Genomic DNA, 19,219 nt, shown 5'->3' with positions numbered 1-19,219 from the left:
ACATAATTTGAGTCAATTGGAGGTGTACCTGTGGATGTATTTCAAGGCCGACCTTCAAACTCAGTGCCTCTTTGCTTGACATCATGGGAAAATCAAAAGAAATCAGTAAAGACCTCAGAAAAGGTCTGGTTCATCCACATTCATCTGTATAAACAATAGTACGCAAGTATAAACACCATGGGACCACGCAGCCGTCGTACCGCTCAGGAAGGAGACGCATTTATCTCCTAGAGATCAATGTACTTTGGTGTGAAAGAGGAAATCAACCCCAGAACAGCAGATGCTGGAGGAAACGGGTACAAAAGTATCTATATCCACAGTAAAACGAGTCCTATATCGATATAACCTGAAAGGCCGCTCAGCAAAGAAGAAGCCACTGCTCCAAAACCGCCATAAAAAAGCCAGACTACGGTTTGCAACTGTACATATAACAAAGATCGTACTTTTTGGAGAAATGTCCTCTGGTCTGATGAAACAAAAATAGAATTGTTTGGCAATTATGACCATCATTATGTTGGAGGAAAAAGAGGGAGGCCTGCAAGCTGAAGAACACCATCCCAACCGTGAAGCACGAGGGTGGCAGTATCATGTTGTGGGGGTGCTTTGCTGCAGGAGGGACTGGTCCACTTCACAAAATAGATGGCATCATAAGGCAGGAAAATTATGTGGATATATTGAAGCAACATCAGTCAGGAAGTTAAAGATTGGTCGCAAATGGGTCTTCCAAATGGACAATGACCCCAAACATACTTCCAAAGTTGTGGCAAAATGGCTTAAGGACAACAATGTCTAGGTATTGGAGTGGCCATCACAAAGCCCTGACCTCAATCCTATAGAAAATTTGTGGGCAGAACTGAAAAAGCATGTGCAAGAAGGCCTACAAACATGACTCAGTTACACCAGTTCTGTCAGGAGGAATTGGCCAAAATTCACCCAACTTATTGTGGGAAGCTTGTGGAAGGCTACCTGAAACATTAGACCAATGTTAAACAATTTAAAGGCAATGCTACCAAATACTAATTGAGTGTATGTAAACTTCTGACCCACTGGGAATGTGTTGAAAGAAATAAAAGCTGAAATAAATCACTCTCCACTATTATTCTGACATTTCACATTCTTAAAATAAAGTGTGATCCTAATTGACCTAGGACAGGGAATTTTTACTAGGATTAAATGTCAGGAACGGTGAAAAACTGAGTTTAAATGTATTTGGCTGATTGCAAATAAGATTTTTTTCTCACCTGACTTGCCTAGTTATATAAAGGTTCAATTTAAAAACAACTGGCGACAACCTCAGCACTATCGATAGGAGGTGAATAGTGGCTGGTGCTAAAAATATAGCTAACTTGTTATGCAAGTGTCGCACACCAACAGATAGAGAAACAAGCCGAGCAATTCATTTCAACAATCTTCATTTTAATTTGACTTTACAAACAACAAGGCTTAATTGCAGTCTATTTCTTCAGAGCCTAAACCTATATAAAATAACTTAACTGGCTGTGGTAGACTATGAGGCTTAACAGCCTAACAGAAGTAGTATTTTTTTTTTATTAGGTCTACTTACAATTGCAACTGGTCAAAAATGTAGCATCCTACATAAAACAATTTTTTTTAAAGTCTGCACGTTCGAACTAAAACAATGTAACTAATAATGAAAAGCGCACATTTGTAAATCCTAAACTCTAAAAGTAATTGGAAAGGTAGATACAAATTATTTGTGAGATTGTGGTTACAATAAAGAATGTAAACAAGATGCTCTGTTTTATTTATAGTAGTGATGGACAACTGGAGGCATTTTGAAAACAGGTTTTTGAACACTTTTTCACAAGTGCACTGTAGTAGGTGCAGCCCATCATGCAAATGTTTCCTATTAGCAGGACAATAGATTTTTTATCGTCCGGCTACTGTTGTGAAAATCCCTCAACTTGCAATATATTCGATGCTTAAGCACTCCAAAGTGTTACACCTCTAACAAAAAACAGCAGTAGAGTATTTCTTCAACATCTTGATGCTTTCATTAATAAAATAATGAGAAAAAAGACAATTAAAATGCCAATTTTTATTTAAACTACATTTTAGTCGCAGTTCCACCAATCTCCACGACCACAGGTAAAACCTTGCTGAGATGATCAATGTTTTATTTTACCTTCATTTAACTAGGCAAGTCAGTTAAGAACACATTTTTATTTTCAATGACGGCCTAGGAACACTGCCTTGTTCAGGGGCAGAACGACAGATTTGTACATTGCCAGCTCGGGGATTCGATCTTGCAACCTTTTGGTTACTAGTCCAACGCTCTAACCACTAGGCTACACTGCCGCCCCATGGTCTCCTAACTGCTAGGTTGCCTGCCCCAGTATGCTAACTGCAAGCTTGCCTGACCCGGTCTGCTAACTGCTAGCTTGCCTGCCCCGGTCTGCTAATTGCTAGCTTGCCTGCACCGGTCTGCTAACTGCTAGCCCCTGCTAACTGCTAGCTTGCCTGCTCCGATCTGCTAACTGCTAGCTTGCCAGCCCCGGTCTGCTAACTGCTAGCTTGTTTCAACCTCAGGAGGCTGAAGAAATTCGGCTTGTCACCAAAACGGCAACTGCTCCGCCCACAACCGTAAGGCTCTCCAGAAGGTGGTGAGGTCTGCACAATGCATCACCGGGGGCAAATAGAGAAATCATTGATGCCTACCCAGAATGCACTGTTTCTGGTGAAGTTGTTCTTCCATTACATGTTTTCCAAAGATGATTTATTCAAGTATGTGTTGATGACCAAAAATGTAATTTTTTTTCCATTCTTTGAATGTTTTTAATTTTTTAATCCGTAAGTACAAAACAAACTCACTTAAAAAGTCAGCACTCTCTCCCTGTGGTCCACGAACAGTCTGCTAATCAAACCCTGTCCACCTTAAATCACTTTCAGGAGAAAATTGCGTTTACTTGATAGCTACCTACATAAATAGCTAGCTAGAACAAAGTGTTAAGATATTCATTTAAAAAGATTAAAAGCAATACAAATAAGTTATCCACCTGCCCTCCAGGACACCTACACCACCCGATGTCACAGGAAGGCCATAAAGATCATCAAGGACAACAACCACCCGAGTCACTGCCTGTTCACCCTGCTATCATCCAGAAGGCGAGGTCAGTACAGGTGCATCAAAGCTGGGACCGTGAGACTGAAAAACAGCTTCTATCTCAAGGCCATCAGACTGTTAAACAGCCACCACTAACATTGAGTGGCTGCTGCCAACACACTGACTCAACTCCAGCCACTTTAATAATGGGAATTGATGGAAATTGATGTAAAATATATCCCTAGCCACTTTAAACAATGCTACTTAATATAATGTTTACATACCCTACATTATTAATTTCATATGTATATACTGTACTCTATCATCTACTGCATCTTTATGTAATACATGTATCACTAGCCACTTTAAACTATGCCACTTTGTTTACATACCCTACATTACTCATCTCATATGTATATACTGTACTCGATACCATCTACTGCATCTTGTCTATGCCGTTCTGTACATATTCTTTATCCCTTTACACTTGTGTATAAGGTAGTAGTTTTGGAATTGTTAGGTTAGATTACTCGTTGGTTATTACTGCATTGTCGGAACTAGAAGCACAAGCATTTCGCTACACTCGCATTAACATCTGCTAACCATGTGTATGTGACAAATACATTTGATTTGATTTAGCCCCAGCCTACTAACTGTTAGCAGGCCGATGCTAACAAGCTAAGTGTCTGAATCGCTGTGTCCCCAGTCAGCCCAACCACTCACTGGACCCATATGTTCACTTGGCTACACATGCCTCTCTCTAATATCAATATGTCTCGTCCATTACTGTCCTGGTTAGTGATCACTGTCTTAATTCACTGTAGAGCCTCTAGCCCTGCTCAATATGCCTTAACCAACCATGTTGTTCCACCTCCTATATATGCGATGACATCATCTAGTTTAAACGTCTCTAGAGACTCTATATATATATATATAAGTTCTTCCACTTAAAAAGATGAGAGGCCTGTAATTTTCATCATAGGTACACTTCAACTGTGACAGACAAAATGAGAATTTTTTTCTCCAGAAAATCACATTGCAGGATTTTTAACATGCATGTTAACATTAGAAGCCTACTCCCTAAGTTTGCTTTACTCACTGCTTTAGCACACTCTGCCAACCTGGATGTCTTAGCCGTGTCTGAATCCTGGCTTAGGAAAACCACCAAAAACCCTGAAATCTCCATCGCTAACTATAACATTTTCCGCCAAGGTAGAACTGACAAAGGGAGCGGTGTTGCAATCTACTGCAAAGATAGCCTGCAGAGTTCTGTATTACGCTCCAAGTCTGTACCCAAACAATTCGAGCTTCTACTTCTAAAAACTCACCTTTCCAGCAACAAGTCTCTCATCACTTGCTATAGACCTCCCTCTGCCCCCAGCTGTGCCCTCGATACCATATGTGAATTGATTGCCCCCCATCTATCTTCTGAGCTCGTGCTACTAGGTGACCTAAACTGGGACATGCTTTACACCCCGGCCATCCTACAATCTAAGCTTGATGCCCTCAATCTCACACAAATTATCAATGAACCTACCAGGTACAACTCCAAATCCGTAAACACGGGTACCCTCATAGATGCCATCCTAACTAACTCACCCTCCAAATACACCTCTGCTGTTTTCAATCAAGATCTCAGCGATCACGGCCTCATTGCCTGCATCTGTAATGGGTCTGCGACCAAACGACCACCCCTTATCACTGTCAAATGCTCCCTAAAACACTTCTGCGAGCAGGCCTTTCTAATCGACCTGGCCGGGGTATCCTGGAATGACATTGACCTCATCCCGTCAGTAGATGATGCCTGGCTATTCTTTAAAAAGTGCCTTCCTCACCATCTTAAATAAGCATGCCCCATTCAAAAAATGTAGAACTAGGAATAGATATAGTCCTTGGTTCACTCCAGACACTGTAAAGTCCATGGAGAATAAGAGCACCTCCTCCCAGCTGCCCACTGCTCTGAGACTAGGAAACACTGTCACCACCGATAAATCCAATATAATTGAGAATTTCAAAAAGTATTTCTCTACGGCTGGCCATGCGTTTCAACTGGCTACCCCTACCCCGGTCAACTGCCCGGCACCCTCCACAGCAACCCGCCAAAGCCCCCACCATTTTTCCTTCACCCAAAACCAGATAGCTGATGTTCTGAAAGAGCTGCAAAATCTGGACCACTACAAATCAGCCGGGCTAGACAATCTGGACCCTTTCTTTCTAAAATGATCTGCCGAAATTGTGAACTAGCCTGTTCAACCTCTCTTTCGTATCGTCTGAGATTCCCAAATATTGGAAAGCTGCCAAGGTCATCCCCCTCTTCAAAGGGGGTGACACTCTAGACACAAACTGCTACAGACCTACATCTATCCTACCCTGTCTTTCTAAGGTCTTCGAAAGCCAAGTTAACAAACAGATTACCAACCATTTAGAATCCCACCGTACCTTCTCAGCTATGCAATCTGGTTTCAGAGCTGGTCATGGGTCCACCACGCTCAAGGTCCTAAACGACATCATAACCGCCATCGATAAGAGACATTACTGAGCAGCCGTATTCATCAACCTGGCCAAGGTTTTCGACTGTCAATCACCACATTCTTATTGGCCGATTCGACAGCCTTGGTTTCTCAAATGATTGCCTTGTCTGGTTTACCAGCTACTTCTCTGATAAAGTTCAGTGTGTCAAATCGGAGGGCCTGTTGTCCAGACCTCTGGCAGTTTCTATGGGGGTGCCACATGGTTCAATCCTCAGGTCGACTCTCTTCTCTGTATACATCAATGATGTTGCTCTTGCTGCTGGTGATTCTCTGATTCACCTCTATGCAGACGACACCATTTTGTATACTTCTGGCCACTCTTAGAACACTGTGTAAACTAACCTCCAGACGAGCTTCATGCCATACAACTCTCCTTCCGTGGCCTCGAACTGCTCTTAAACGCAAGTAAAACTAAATGCATGCTATTCAACCGATCGCTGCCTGCACCTGCTCGCCCGTCCAGCATCACTACTCTGGACGGCTCTGACTTAGATTACGTGGACAACTGCAAATACCTAGGTGTCTGGTTAGACTGTAAACTCTCCTTCCAGACTCACATTAAGCATCTCCAATCCAAAATTAAATCTAAAATCGGCTTCCTATATTGCAACAAAGCATCCTTCACTCATGCTGCCAAACATACCCTCGTAAAACTGACCATCCTACCGATGCTCGACTTCAGTGATGACATCTATAAAATAGCCTCCAACACTCTACTCAACAAACTGGATGCAGTCTATCACAGTGCCATCCGTTTTGTCACCAAAGTCCCATACACTACCCACCATTACGACCTGTACGCTCTCGTTGGTTGGCCCTCGCTTCATACTCGTCGCCAAACCCACTGGCTACAGGTTATCTACAAGTCTCTGCTAGGTAAAGCCCCGCCTTATCTCAGCTCACTGGTCACCATAGCAGCACGAGCTCCAGCAGGTATAGCTCACTGGTTACCCCCAAAGCCAATTCCTCCTTTGGTAGTCCTTCCTTCCAGTTCTCTGCTGCCAATGACTGGAACGAACTGCAAAAATCTCTGAAGTTGGAAACACTTATCTCCCTCACTAGCTTTAAGCACCAGATGTCTGAGCAGCTCACAGATTACTGCACCTGTACATAGCCCATCTATAATTTAGCCTAAACAACTACCTCTTGCCCTACTGTATTTATTTATTTAGCTCCTTTGCACCTCATTATTTATATTTCTACTTTGCACATTCTTCCACAGCAAATCTACAGTTCCAGTGTTGTACTTGCTATATTGTATCTACCTCGCCACCATGGCCTTTTTTTGCCTTTACCTCCCTTCTCACCTCATTTGCTCACATTGTATATATACTTATTTCTCTACTATATTATTGACTGTATGTTTTGTTTATTCCATGTGTAACTCTGTTGTTGTATGTGTCAAATTACTATGCTTTATCTTGGCCAGGTCGCAGTTGCAAATGAGAACTTGTTCTCAACTAGCCTACCTGGTTAAATAAAGGTGAAATAAAAAATAAACATTGTTGTATCGCCAATTTCTTTTGCCAAAACATCTTGATGGCCTTGTGTTTTTGCAGAGCTTACAACTATGCCGACAACCATCTGTGGAGATCAGTGAACAAAGGGCTGGACAACGTGATCACCGAAAACGCATGGTTGCCAAGAAAGCAGTTAGTTTCGCTAGATTCTTAAAATGTGTATGGAGCACGTGTGCGTTGGAGTCACTTTTAATTCTTAATTGATCTACCGTTTCGATTATAGGCTACTCTGGGGGCTCAGGGCTGTACCATTCTGCTCATCTGATGAAGGTGCTCATGGATGTGATTCAAACTTTGAAGACCGAGATCGAGTCATTGAAGGCAGACCATACGGGTGAGAGCTGATGCATTGGTCCAGAGCCAGGCGGTATTGGCGGAGAGTCACTCCTCATTAGTGAAGAGTCAGTTGGCATTGGTGGGGAGGCACAGCAAGGGCCGCCTGGACCGTTATGCTGTTCTGCTATTCCAAGGATGTGTAACCAAAGAGAGATACCACGAGTGGGCACAGAATACAAACTGAGATGGATCCCGAGGCAAATGTGGCTTACCAGTGAATTTCCGGGTGTTCATCATTAATACGGTGTCTCAGAAGTTTCTGTCCATGACTGATGCAACCCGAAAAAGAATTAAAAGCATAGGAGGACTTGAGGTCACCGAGAAAGTCTGGACATGACCTGCTCTCCCTTATGTAAGGAATTATTCACTTTCCCATGTTTACTACAGTATGTACTGGAGGCGATGTTTACTTGTCAGACTGCACAGTAACCTAATGAACAAATGCAGACAGCTTATATCTTCAAAATGCTTTAAATGCTTTATCCAAATGTAAAAGGATATACTCTATGTATTTCTTCATCAAGCATCTTTATGCTTTCGTTAATAAAATAATTATAAAAAAATACTCTGTAAAAATGCTTATGTTTATTTAGTTATGGATCCATAATAATTTACTATGGGAATACATATCACTGATTTACAGAAATATTGGAACAAAGTTGTCTAATGAAGGCAAACAATTTAGAATCCTCCAATCCTACTACCGACCGCCACTAGCCTACTACCGACCGCCACGTTGTACAGCGGGATATTTTCCATTCCATCCTAACAGAACCATAATATTAATCAAATGAATTTAGCCACATTTCTTGAAATCAATCCCGTATACTATGCTATTACAAAAAAGGTTTTAAATTCTCTGGTAACACCAATATGGAAGACGATCAAATGCTTCTCAAAGATGCCCCCTGGTGGTCAAACTAGCACTAACTTACTATAACAGAAAAAAGGTCTGACAATTAAATAACGTGCCACAGAATGGTGTAGCAGCCCGCAATGTGCGCTGCAGTACGACGCAAATATGAAAGGAGGAACCACTTTAAATCAAAACACATTTCACACATACAGTGCCTTCTGAAAGTTTTCAGGCCCATTGACTTTTCCACATTTTGTTACAGCCTTATTATAAAATGTATTACATGGATTTTCCCTCCTCAATCTACACACAATACCCTATAATGACAAAGCAAAAACAGGTATAGAAATGTTTACAAATGTATTAAATAAAAAACTAAAATATCACATTAATGTAAGTACTCAGACTCTTTACTCTGTATTTTGTTGAAACACCTTTGTCAGCAATTAGTTATCAATTCTTCTTGTGTATGATGCTACAAGCTTGGCACCCCTGAGTTTCTCCCATTCTTCTCTGCAGATCGGGTTCAAGTTCAAGCTCTGGACATTCAGTGACTTGTCCTGTAGCCACTCCTGGGTTGTCTTGGCTGTGTGCTTAGTGTCATTGTCCTGTTGGAAAGTGAACCTTGGCCAGAGTCTGAGGTCCTGAGTGCTCTCTAGAGCAGGTTTTCAAAAAGGATCTCTGTACTTTGCTCCGTTCATCTTGCCTTGATCCTAACTAGGTCTGAAAAACATCCCCACAGCATGATGCTGCCACCACGGTTGACCGAATGGAGGGTGCCGGGTGTCCTCCAGACTTGATGCTTGGCATTCAGGCTAAAAACGTTCATTTTGGCAAACTCCAAGTGGGCTGTCATGTGCCTTTTACTAAGTAGTGGCTTCTGTCTGGCCACTTGATTGGTGGAGTGCTGCAGAGATGGCTTTCCTTCTGGAAGGTTCTCCCATCTCCACAGAGGAACTCTGGAGCTCTGTCAAAGTGACCATCGGTTTCTCGGTCACCACCTTGACCAATGTCCTTCTCCCCCGTTTGCTCAGTTTGGCCGGGCGGCCAGCTCTAGGAAGAGTCTTGGTGGTTTCAAACTTCTTCCATTTAAGAATGATGGAGGTCACTACTGTGTTCTTGGGGACCTTCAATGCTAAAGAAATGTTTTGGTACTCTTCCCCAGCTTTGTGCGTCAATACACTCCTGTCTCGGAGCTCTACGGACAATTCCTTCGACCTCACTGACATGCACTGTCAATTGTGGAACTTTATATAGACAGGTGTGTGCTATTCTGAATCATGTCGAATCAATTGAGTTTCCAACAGGTGGACTCCAATCAAGTTGGAGAAATAGCTCAAGGAAGATCAATGGAAACAGGATGCACCTGAGCTCAATTTGGAGTCTCATAGCAAAGGGGCTGAATACTTATGTAAATAAGGTATTATTTATTTATTTTTTATAAATTTGCAAAAATGTCTAAAAACCCATTCTTGCTTTGTCATTATTGGGTATTGTGTGTAGATTGCTGAGGATTTTTACTTATTTAATCCATTATAGAATAAGGCTGCAACGTAACAAAATGTGGAAAAAGGGGTCTGAATACTTTCCGAAGACACTGTATATTGTTTAGTACAAGACAATATTAAGTCAAGAAGTCTGATGGGTGACAATATCAGCCTTGCAAATTATATATTATCACTTGTGAAGGATGCACAGGGTAAGAATCATAGTCGCACACATCATGTAGCCAAGCCCATAGGCCTATATGTTTTGATAAGGTTTATATCAAAACTAAAGTGGCCAAATAACTTCATAAAATTAAGCACATTAATCCACTTTACAAGGGTGTAGAGCCAAACTGGCATACAAAAGCAGCTCCTAAGTTAATTTTATCTTCCCCAATTTAAAAATAAATAAAAATGCACCTTTATAATAAAATCATTACATGGATAATCATATTTGCGGTCACTTTTGATAATGATGCTTTCCCGTTAAAGGGGCGGCAGGTAGCCTAGTGGTTAGAGAGGTGGTCCAGTAACCGAAAGGTTGCTGAATCGAATCCCCGACAAGGTAAAAATGTCATTCTGCCCCTGAACAAGGCAGTTAACCCACTGTTCTTAGGCCATCATTGTAAATAAGAATTTGTTCTTAGAACTGATTTGCCTAGTTAAATCAAATCAAATAAATAAAGGAACATTCGCGCTTACTAGAGTGTGCACATTGCAGCACTTACACTAGGCTTTTGTTGTTTGTTAGGCCTACTCGTCTAGTTGGCTGACAAAAACTAAATGTGGACAGTTCTTCCAATATCTTCAATATGCACCTTGGAATTGGATAAGAACGCGCACAGTTGCATCCCTGATGTGTCTGTCTTCTCTTGTAGCCTGTGAGAAAGATCCAATCAAGTGATGGAGAGCCACGTGAGTGAGAGGTGCTTTGGAGCAAGCAGCACTCAGGGAGAAGGGCACAACGCAGCACTCCGGCAACAAAAGGCATGGATTTTTTTAGGGTGTATTACCGCCACACACAGGGGATGTCACCGTGAAATTCTAGGCATTATCAAGTGCTTGTCAAATTGTGAATGAGATACTGATGAAGTGTACAGGCTGAGCAAAAAACAAAGCAGAGTTCATGCCTTTCAAGCTACTTTTTTCAAATCATCATTGGATTCGCATCACACAGCATTACAATGTATTAAAAATCTAAACATATAGCCCAACGTTTGTAGAATAACTAAAGTTACATTAATAACTCTAAATTAAGAATTTCTTTGTTTAACCGCTCAACACAGAACAGCAGCATGTGCGTACTCAAATAATTTGGACAAAATATCCTTTCTATTTTATTCAGCTTTGTTCAATTGTATTTTTCATACTGTAAAATAATAGAAAATAATGCCACAGAATTCTAAGCAAATCTTGCCTGCTAAATTAACTTGTGTAGCCCACAGTCATTTGGCATAGCCAGATCAGGACCTAACATAAGGACAACTCGAGAGTATGCTATTCTGTTCTTCTGAAATAGAATACATTTTCTTCAAATCATGCTTCTTTAGATCCGTCTAAAATATTATATAGATTTATTAAACTTTTTAAATACGAAGATGTTCCAAAGGTCTGCATCAGTGTGGAAGCTAGGAGATGCTAAATGTGTTTGTTAATTAATGGTCAATTACTGTGAGACTGACAGTTATTTGCTTCACAATCACCCGCTGTGGAAATTTCATGACCGCCACAGCCCTAACAGGGCCTAGCTAGTAGTTGTTCCTGGACAAGACCTGTCGCAGTGTCCTCCCTCACCTCAGTTTTGCTGGACAGGACCTGTCCCAGTGTCTCTCACCTCAGTTTTGCTGGACAGGACCTGTCCCAGTGTCTCCCCCTCACCTCAGTTTTGCTGGTGGATGGTGTCTTCTTCTTCTTGGGCTTCTTCTTGGTCACATCGGACGACACCAGAGGGACGCTCTTCTCCGGCTTCAATGCCTCCACCATCTTCTTCTCGAGCTCCTGGGGCACGGGTGTGGGCGGCTCCTCCTCCTCAGGTGGTAGGGGGAGGGGTTCCAGGTAGTAGCTACGCGGCTTGGGCTTCAGGTGGGTGTGGTAGAGGAGGAAGCGCTGCTGCTCCTCGAACTTGGTCACCTTACGGTCCACGCGTACCGTCCCGAACCAGCCCCAAGAGAGAGGGGCAGAGTGCTTGAGGCCCTCGAACACGTCCCACGGCGAGATCTTCTGCTTGTTGGACACTTGGAGGCCCTGATGGAAAAGGAGAGGTGATTTTTAAATTGACATAGATCAATTATTGGAGACTGGTGTTGCCCCAAATTCATCCCGAAAATTAAGATGTCTAAATGCATAAGTATTTTGTAGAGATGAGTTCAAATACTATTTGTTTTCTCTAATAAACATTGAGCATTTGAAGGAGCCTGGAGTACCATATGGGCGTGGTTTACAGATTTGGGACAATTCCATTGGTTCCATTTCGCCAGGCAAGCTCAATCAAGTATAATAAAACACAGTATTTGAACACAGGTCTGCTATTTAGGGAAGACATTCCTAGTGAACAGCTGAAAGACACGTTTATGAAGAACCATGTGGGCTAAAAATATTAAATATCTTAGTGACAGAGAAACAGTAATACCTTCAACAACTGAGTTGGCAATGTCTTCCAAAGGTAAAAGCTCATAGTACTCACCTCCTTCTCAAAGCCGGCAATCTTGTTGCCCTTGGTGTCGATGAGCGAGCCCTGAGGCTCACACGTGATGACATCACGAGTCTGCTTGGGCAGAGGGAGCAGCTGCCGCACCTTCTCCAGACTCTCTGACTGCCGGTCACCCAGCTCTTTCTGCAAATACACACCACAACAGTAGAGTTACGAGCCAAACACCTTGAAATAAAGATACAAATAGTATTGAATTGAGAAGCTTCCTTGTGTCTGTTTGATAGTTGCTCGACTGAATTCTGGGTGAGTGGGGACCTCTTGTGGTGAACACCGTGCATAACACCTTTCCGGACAAATTGTTATATATTCCACATATAAACAGAGAGTACAAAACATTAAGAACACCTTCCTAATATTGAGTTGAACCCCCTTTTGCCCTCAGAACAGCCTCAATTCTTTGGGGCTTGGACTCCACAAGGCGTCGAATGCCCATGTTGACTCCAATGCTTTCCACAGTTGTGTCAAGTTGGCTGGATGTGCTTTGGGTGTTGGACCATTCTGATACAGACCGGAAACTGTTGAGCGTGAAAAACCCAGCAACTCTGCAGTTTTTGACACACAGTGCACCTGGCACCTATTACCATACCCTGTTCAAAGGCACTTAAATATTTTGTCCTGTCCATTCTAGAGGTCGACCGATTAATCTGAATGGCCGATGAATTTGGGCTGATTTCAAGTTTTCATAACAATCGGAAATCTGTATTTTTGGATGCTGATTTGGCCAATTTTTTTTTTTTACACCTTTATTTCACTAGGCAAGTCAGTTAAGAACACATTCTTATTTTCAATGACGGCCTAGGTACAGTGGGTTAACTGCCTTGTTCAGGGGCAGAACGATAGATTTTTACCTTGTCAGCTCGGGGGATACAAATCTTGCAACCTTACAGTTACCTAGTCCAACGCTCTAACCACCTGCCTCACGAGGAGCCTGCCTGTTACGTGAATGCAGTAAGAAGCCAAGGTAAGTTGCTAGCTAGCATTAAACTTATCTTATAAAAAACAATCAATCATAAATCACTAGTTAACTACACATGGTTGATGACATTACTAGTCTATGTCCTGCGTTGCATATAATCGATGCGGAGCGCATTCGAGAAAAAGGACTGTCGTTGCTCCAACGTGTACCTAAAACCATAAACATCAATGCCATTCTTAAAATCAATACACAGAAGTATAAATTCTTAAACCTGCATATTTAGCTAAAAGAAATCCAGGTTAGCAGGCAATATTAACCAGGTGAAATTGTATCACTTCTCTTGCATTCATTGCACGCAGAGTCAGGGTATATGCAACAGTTTGGGCCGCCTGGCTCGTTGCGAACTAATTTGCCAGAATTTTACGTAATTATGACAACATTGAAGGTTGTGCAATGTAACAGGAATATTTAGACTTAGGGATGCCAACCGTTAGATAAAATACAGAACGGTTCCGTATTTCACTGAAAGAAAAAACGTTTTGTTTTCGAGATGATAGTTTCCGGATTCGACCATATTAATGACCTAAGGCTCGTATTTCTGTGTGTTATTATGTTATAATTAAGTTATGATTTGATAGAGCAGTCTGACTGAGTGATGGTAGGCACCAGCAGGCTCGTAAGCATTCATTCAAACAGCACTTTCGTGCGTTTTGCCAGCAGCTCTTCTCTGTGCTTCAAGCATTGTGCTGTTTATGACTTCAAGCCTATCAACTCCCGAGATTAGGCTGGTGTAACCGATGTGAAATGGCTAGCTAGTTAGCAGGGTGCACGCTAATAGCGTTTCAAACGTCACTCGCCCTGAGACTTGGAGTAGTTGTTCCACTTGCTCTGCATGGGTAACGCTGCTTCGAGGGTGGCTGTTGTCGATGTGTTCCTGGTTCGAGCCCAGGTAGGAGCAAGGAGTGGGACAGAAGCTATACTGTTACACTGGCAATACTAAAGTGCCTATAAGAACATCCAATAGTCAAAGGTATATGAAATACAAATGGTAAATAGAGAAATAGTCATAGGACTATCCTATAATAACTACAACCTAAAACTTCTTACCTGGGAATATTGAAGACTCATGTTAAAAGGAACCACCAGCTTTCATATGTTCTCATGTTCTGAGCAAGGAACTTAAACGTTAGCTGTCTTACATGGCACATATTGCACTTTTACTTTCTTCTCCAACACTTTGTTTTTGCATTATTTAAACCAAATTGAACATGTTTCATTATTTATTTGAGGCTACATTGATTTTATTGATGTATTATATTATATTAAAATAAGTGTTCATTCAGTATTGTTGTAATTGTCATTATTACAAATTATTTTTTTTATTTTAATATTTTTATTTTCGGCCGATTAATAGGTGTCGGCTTTTTTCGGTCCTCCAATAATCGGTATCGGCGTTGAAAAATCATAGTCGGTCGACCTCTAGTCCATTCACCCTCAATGGCGCAGATACACAATCCAATGTCTCAACTGTTGTCTCAAGGCTTAAAAATCATTCTTTAACCTGTCTCCTCCCCTTAATTTACACTGATTGAAGTGGATTTAACAAGTGACATCAATAAGGGATCATAGCTTTCACATGGATTCACCAGGTCAGCCTGTCATGGAAAGATCAGGTGTTCCTAATGTTTTCTACACTCAGTGTAAATCCAGTGTGATCTTACCCGAAGCTTCTTTACCAGGTTCATGTAAGCCCTCTTGTTCTCTTCCATGCTGCCCTGAGAGATGCTGGACATGTCAGCAGCCAGCGTGCCATTAATCAGCACACTCAGCATGTCCAGTACCGTAGTGAAGAGCTCACTGAGAGAGAAAAAGGAAGAGAGCGAGAGAGAGAGACGGACAGGCAGAGTGCGGGAGAAGAGAAATCACACACGTTAGTCAGGTACTTTACATGTTGACATTACAATCTTAACAAATGACACAAGTAAAGTGATGAAGTTAAAAATGTGTGAGCAGGTGTGTTTTGGGACTTACTTGTTGGACTTCATGTCCACTGTACCGCTGCTGATGATGTCGAGGAGTAGCACGGCCCACTCGGTGGTCTGCTGTGTGCTGCGTTGTACCGTGTCAAACATCCCACCTACCTGGAGAGCAAAGACAAGACATCCAATTTCATTTTAAGCCTCGTTCACATTACCCATAAGCACTCCGTTACATTGCGCCGGATGTCATGCATTTCAATGGGGACATCCACAACGGAGTGGAATCGTAACGCCCTCTTGCGGTTGAAGGCTTGCGAGAAGGACGCTGCATTCTTTTACATTTTCCAAACTTTGCACCGTCTTCAGTCCAGCCAGAGCCCATTGAAGGACAGGAAGTTACCAAACTGTGGAAGATGAAAATGTGGTTTTCTGTAATAGCTTCATGGGATAGCTAACAGCTTATAAACAATTACCCATTCCTATAAGCTTTTAAGCCAATTATATGACTTGTCTCCCATTTAAGTTTATTGTGATGGTAATTGGGCGTGTTTTTCATGATAATTATTAGGTGGAGGTCGCTAGCTACAGTGGTATCTTCCACCTAGCCTCGCTTTTAGCTATCTAGCTGCTTTACAGTGCAAGCTAGCTTAACTTGCTAGAACGTTATAGAAACAAGTTGAGGAAAAAGTAACTAAACAAAACATGTTTTATTATCACCTGAAACATTATATTTATCCTGTCTTGAATGAAAAGGTAATATTTCGCAATCTCTCAAAATAAATGCCATCTCTGACGAGAGACTCTCCTCCATCTTGTTTTGCATTGTGAAATAGTATCCTATGCTCTCCTTCCAGTAGAGGAACGAGATTGCATAAAGTTGACGTACGGCGTAATGAAATACAAATAGGAGCGGCAGGTAGCCTAGTGGTTAGTGTTGGGCCAGTAACCGAAAGGTTACTAGATCAAATCCCAGAGCTGACAAGGTCCAAATCTGTCATTCTGCCCCTGAACAAGGCAGTTAACCCACTGTTCCTAGGCCGTCACTGTAAATAAGAATATGTTCTCAACTGACTTGCCTAGTGAAAAAAAATAAAAAATAAAACATTTAAATACGTCACGATGTAAACGGGGCATTAGCATGCAATTCAGAAACGTCCATGAAACTTATGTCAAGGCGCCAGAGAATTTGCATGTATTTTTCTTAATATATTTTCAACCTCTACATCTCTTTGTACTTTTAATGAACAAAACATAAGTATTCTGTAGCAGTAACTAACTGGGTTTGATTTGTTTTCAGAGGTACTTTCTGTCGGTCTGGCCTTATCTGATATTGGACAATTTAGCACGTTCAGGCATACCAGCGAAATCACATGACTATGATGGTAGTGGTGACTAAGAAACCTCACCAGATTGAGCCGCAGCTTCAGTGCCTCGTGCATCATCTGCTTGGCCTTGCAGTCATCCTGGTACTGGTCCTCCCGCCAGTTCGTTACAATCTGGAAGATGGAAATGCAGCCATAGCATCAGTCAGCATGAGATGGCAGATATGGCCAACAGTGAGCACAAGGGCAGAATCCTCACTTGCGATGCACACACTGACTTTTGTGTAAAACGTGCAATGATGTCAATGAAACCATACAATCTCAAGTTGGGATTTTGGCCTAATAGAGGGGGTGTGGTGGGATAAGAAGATGGGGGAGAGGCTGTGTTGGGTCTTACCTGCTGCACCTGGCTGTAGAGGGAGGTGAGGAGGCCCTCTCGCTGTTCGTCCTGGCCTTTTAGACAGGTCAGCACCAGAGATAGGAAAGGCTGCTGGCTCAGCAGAGACATGCTGGAGACAGACAAATGTGAAAGCTGGGGCAAAATAATATCATAATAGAGTGGAGTACTATGGTTTCTGGATGAGAGTACAACCGTGTTGATAAAATAAGCATTATTTACATAACCCAAAATAGCACCTCATAAAGCCCCTGTTTTTGACACCCACTAAAACAAACTGTTCTAAAAGAAGGGGTCTGTCCTGTGCTGTGTATTTATTGATCTATACTGTATATCTGTCGGGACCAGGACAAAAAAGGGGTTCCTCGGGTGTGAGTTGTCTGACCTTTTCTGTTTCTGCCGGTCCCTCTCCTTGCGTGAGGAGGATCCCAGATGCTGGCCCTTCTCCAGCTCCTCCCCTGCCGCCTTCAGGACGTGGCCCTGGACTGAGGTGGGCAGCTTGGCAATCAGTGGTGCCACCAGCCACACACCTGTCCGCTCTGACGAACTGGGGGGTACACAAACAAATATAAAAGAGATTTTACACTGAGGTTGGATTTCACCAACAATGAGAAAGCATGATTGGGATACTCGGGGACTGGAGTTTGGAAACACTGCTTTAGCCATTTCAAATGGTTTTACCAAAAGAGATTGTGAAAACAATGGATATTATCTGATTGAAATTTGACAATTGGTAGTACCTATGATATATTCTAGTTTTAATGTATCTCACAGAAAAACTATTATCAAATAATTATATAGCAAATAACCATTTTAGCAAATAACCATTTTACCATGCGATTTATCTGTATTCCTACATACAGTTGAAGTCGGAAGTTTACATACACCTTAGCCAAATACATTTTAACTCAGTTTTTCACAAATCCTGACATTTAATCCGAGTAAAAAATCCCTGTTTTACGTCAATTAGGATCACCACTTTTTTTTAAGAATGTGAAATGTCAGAATAATAGTAGAAATAATTATTTATTTCAGCTTTTATTTCTTTCATCACATTCCCAGTGGGTCAGAAGTTTACATACACTCAATTAGTATTTGGTAGCATTGACTTTAAATTGTTTAACTTGGGTGAAACGTTTCGGGTAGCCTTCCACAAGCGTCCCACAAAAAGTTGGGTGAATTTTGGCCCATTCCTCCTGACAGAGCTGCTGTAACTGAGTCAGGTTTGCAGGCCTCCTTGCTCGCACACACCTTTTCAGTTCTGCCCACACATTTTCTATAGGTTTGAGGTCAGGGCTTTGTGATGGCCACTCCAATACCTAGACATTGTTGTCCTTAAGCCATTTTGCCACAACTTTGGAAGTATGCTTGGGGTCATTGTCCATTTGGAAGACCCATTTGCGACCAAGCTTTAACTTTCTGACTGATGTCTTGAAATGTTGCTTCAGTATATCCAGAAAATTGTCCTTCCTCATGATGCCATCTATTTTGTGAAGTGGACCGGTCCCTCCTGCAGCAAAGCACCCCCACAACATGATGCTGCCACCCCCGTGCTTCATGGTTGGGATGGTGTTCTTCGGCTTGCAGGCCTCCCTCTTTTTCCTCCAAACATAATGATGGTCATAATGGCCAAACAGTTATATTTTTGTTTCATCAGACCAGAGGACATTTCTCCAAAAAGTACGATCTTTGTTATATGTGCAGTTGCAAACCGTAGTCTGGCTTTTTTTACGGCGGTTTTGGAGCAGTGGCTTCTTTCTTGCTTAGCGGCCTTTCAGGTTATGTCGATATAGGACTCATTTTACTGTGGATATAGATACTTTTGTACCTGTTTCCTCCAGCATCTGCTGTTCTGGGATTGATTTGCACTTTCGCACCAAAGTACGTTCATCTCTAGGAGACAGAACACGTCTCCTTCCTGAGCGGTACGACGGCTGCGTGGTCCCATGGTGTTTATACTTGCGTATTATTGTTTGTACAGATGAATGTGGTAGCTTCAGGCATTTGGAAATTGCTCCCAAGGATGAACCAGACTTGTCTGCAATTTCTTTCTGAGGTCTTGGCTGATTTATTTTGATTTTCTCATGATGTCAAGCAAAGA

General features: G+C 42.0%; 1 protein-coding gene across 8 annotated transcripts in view; it reads right to left on the bottom strand.

The window, feature by feature from the left end:
• The window catches only part of LOC112256392 (mediator of RNA polymerase II transcription subunit 12), a 100,946-nt gene that overhangs the window by 12,322 nt on the left and 69,405 nt on the right, over positions 1–19,219 (bottom strand). For all 8 annotated transcript variants that reach the window (XM_042325589.1, XM_042325584.1, XM_042325587.1 and 5 more), the window contains 7 exons: positions 17,504–17,665; positions 17,119–17,230; positions 16,806–16,895; positions 15,452–15,561; positions 15,142–15,277; positions 12,478–12,627; positions 11,673–12,038 (listed from right to left, as the gene is read on the bottom strand). In XM_042325589.1, coding sequence (XP_042181523.1) covers positions 11,673–12,038; positions 12,478–12,627; positions 15,142–15,277; positions 15,452–15,561; positions 16,806–16,895; positions 17,119–17,230; positions 17,504–17,665 — 1,126 coding nt within the window. The remainder of the gene's footprint in view (positions 1–11,672; positions 12,039–12,477; positions 12,628–15,141; positions 15,278–15,451; positions 15,562–16,805; positions 16,896–17,118; positions 17,231–17,503; positions 17,666–19,219) is intronic.

This window comes from Oncorhynchus tshawytscha, linkage group LG08 (assembly GCF_018296145.1).
Source record: "Oncorhynchus tshawytscha isolate Ot180627B linkage group LG08, Otsh_v2.0, whole genome shotgun sequence".
Lineage (NCBI taxonomy): Eukaryota > Metazoa > Chordata > Actinopteri > Salmoniformes > Salmonidae > Oncorhynchus > Oncorhynchus tshawytscha.
This window is presented reverse-complemented; position numbering and strand designations above follow the sequence as displayed.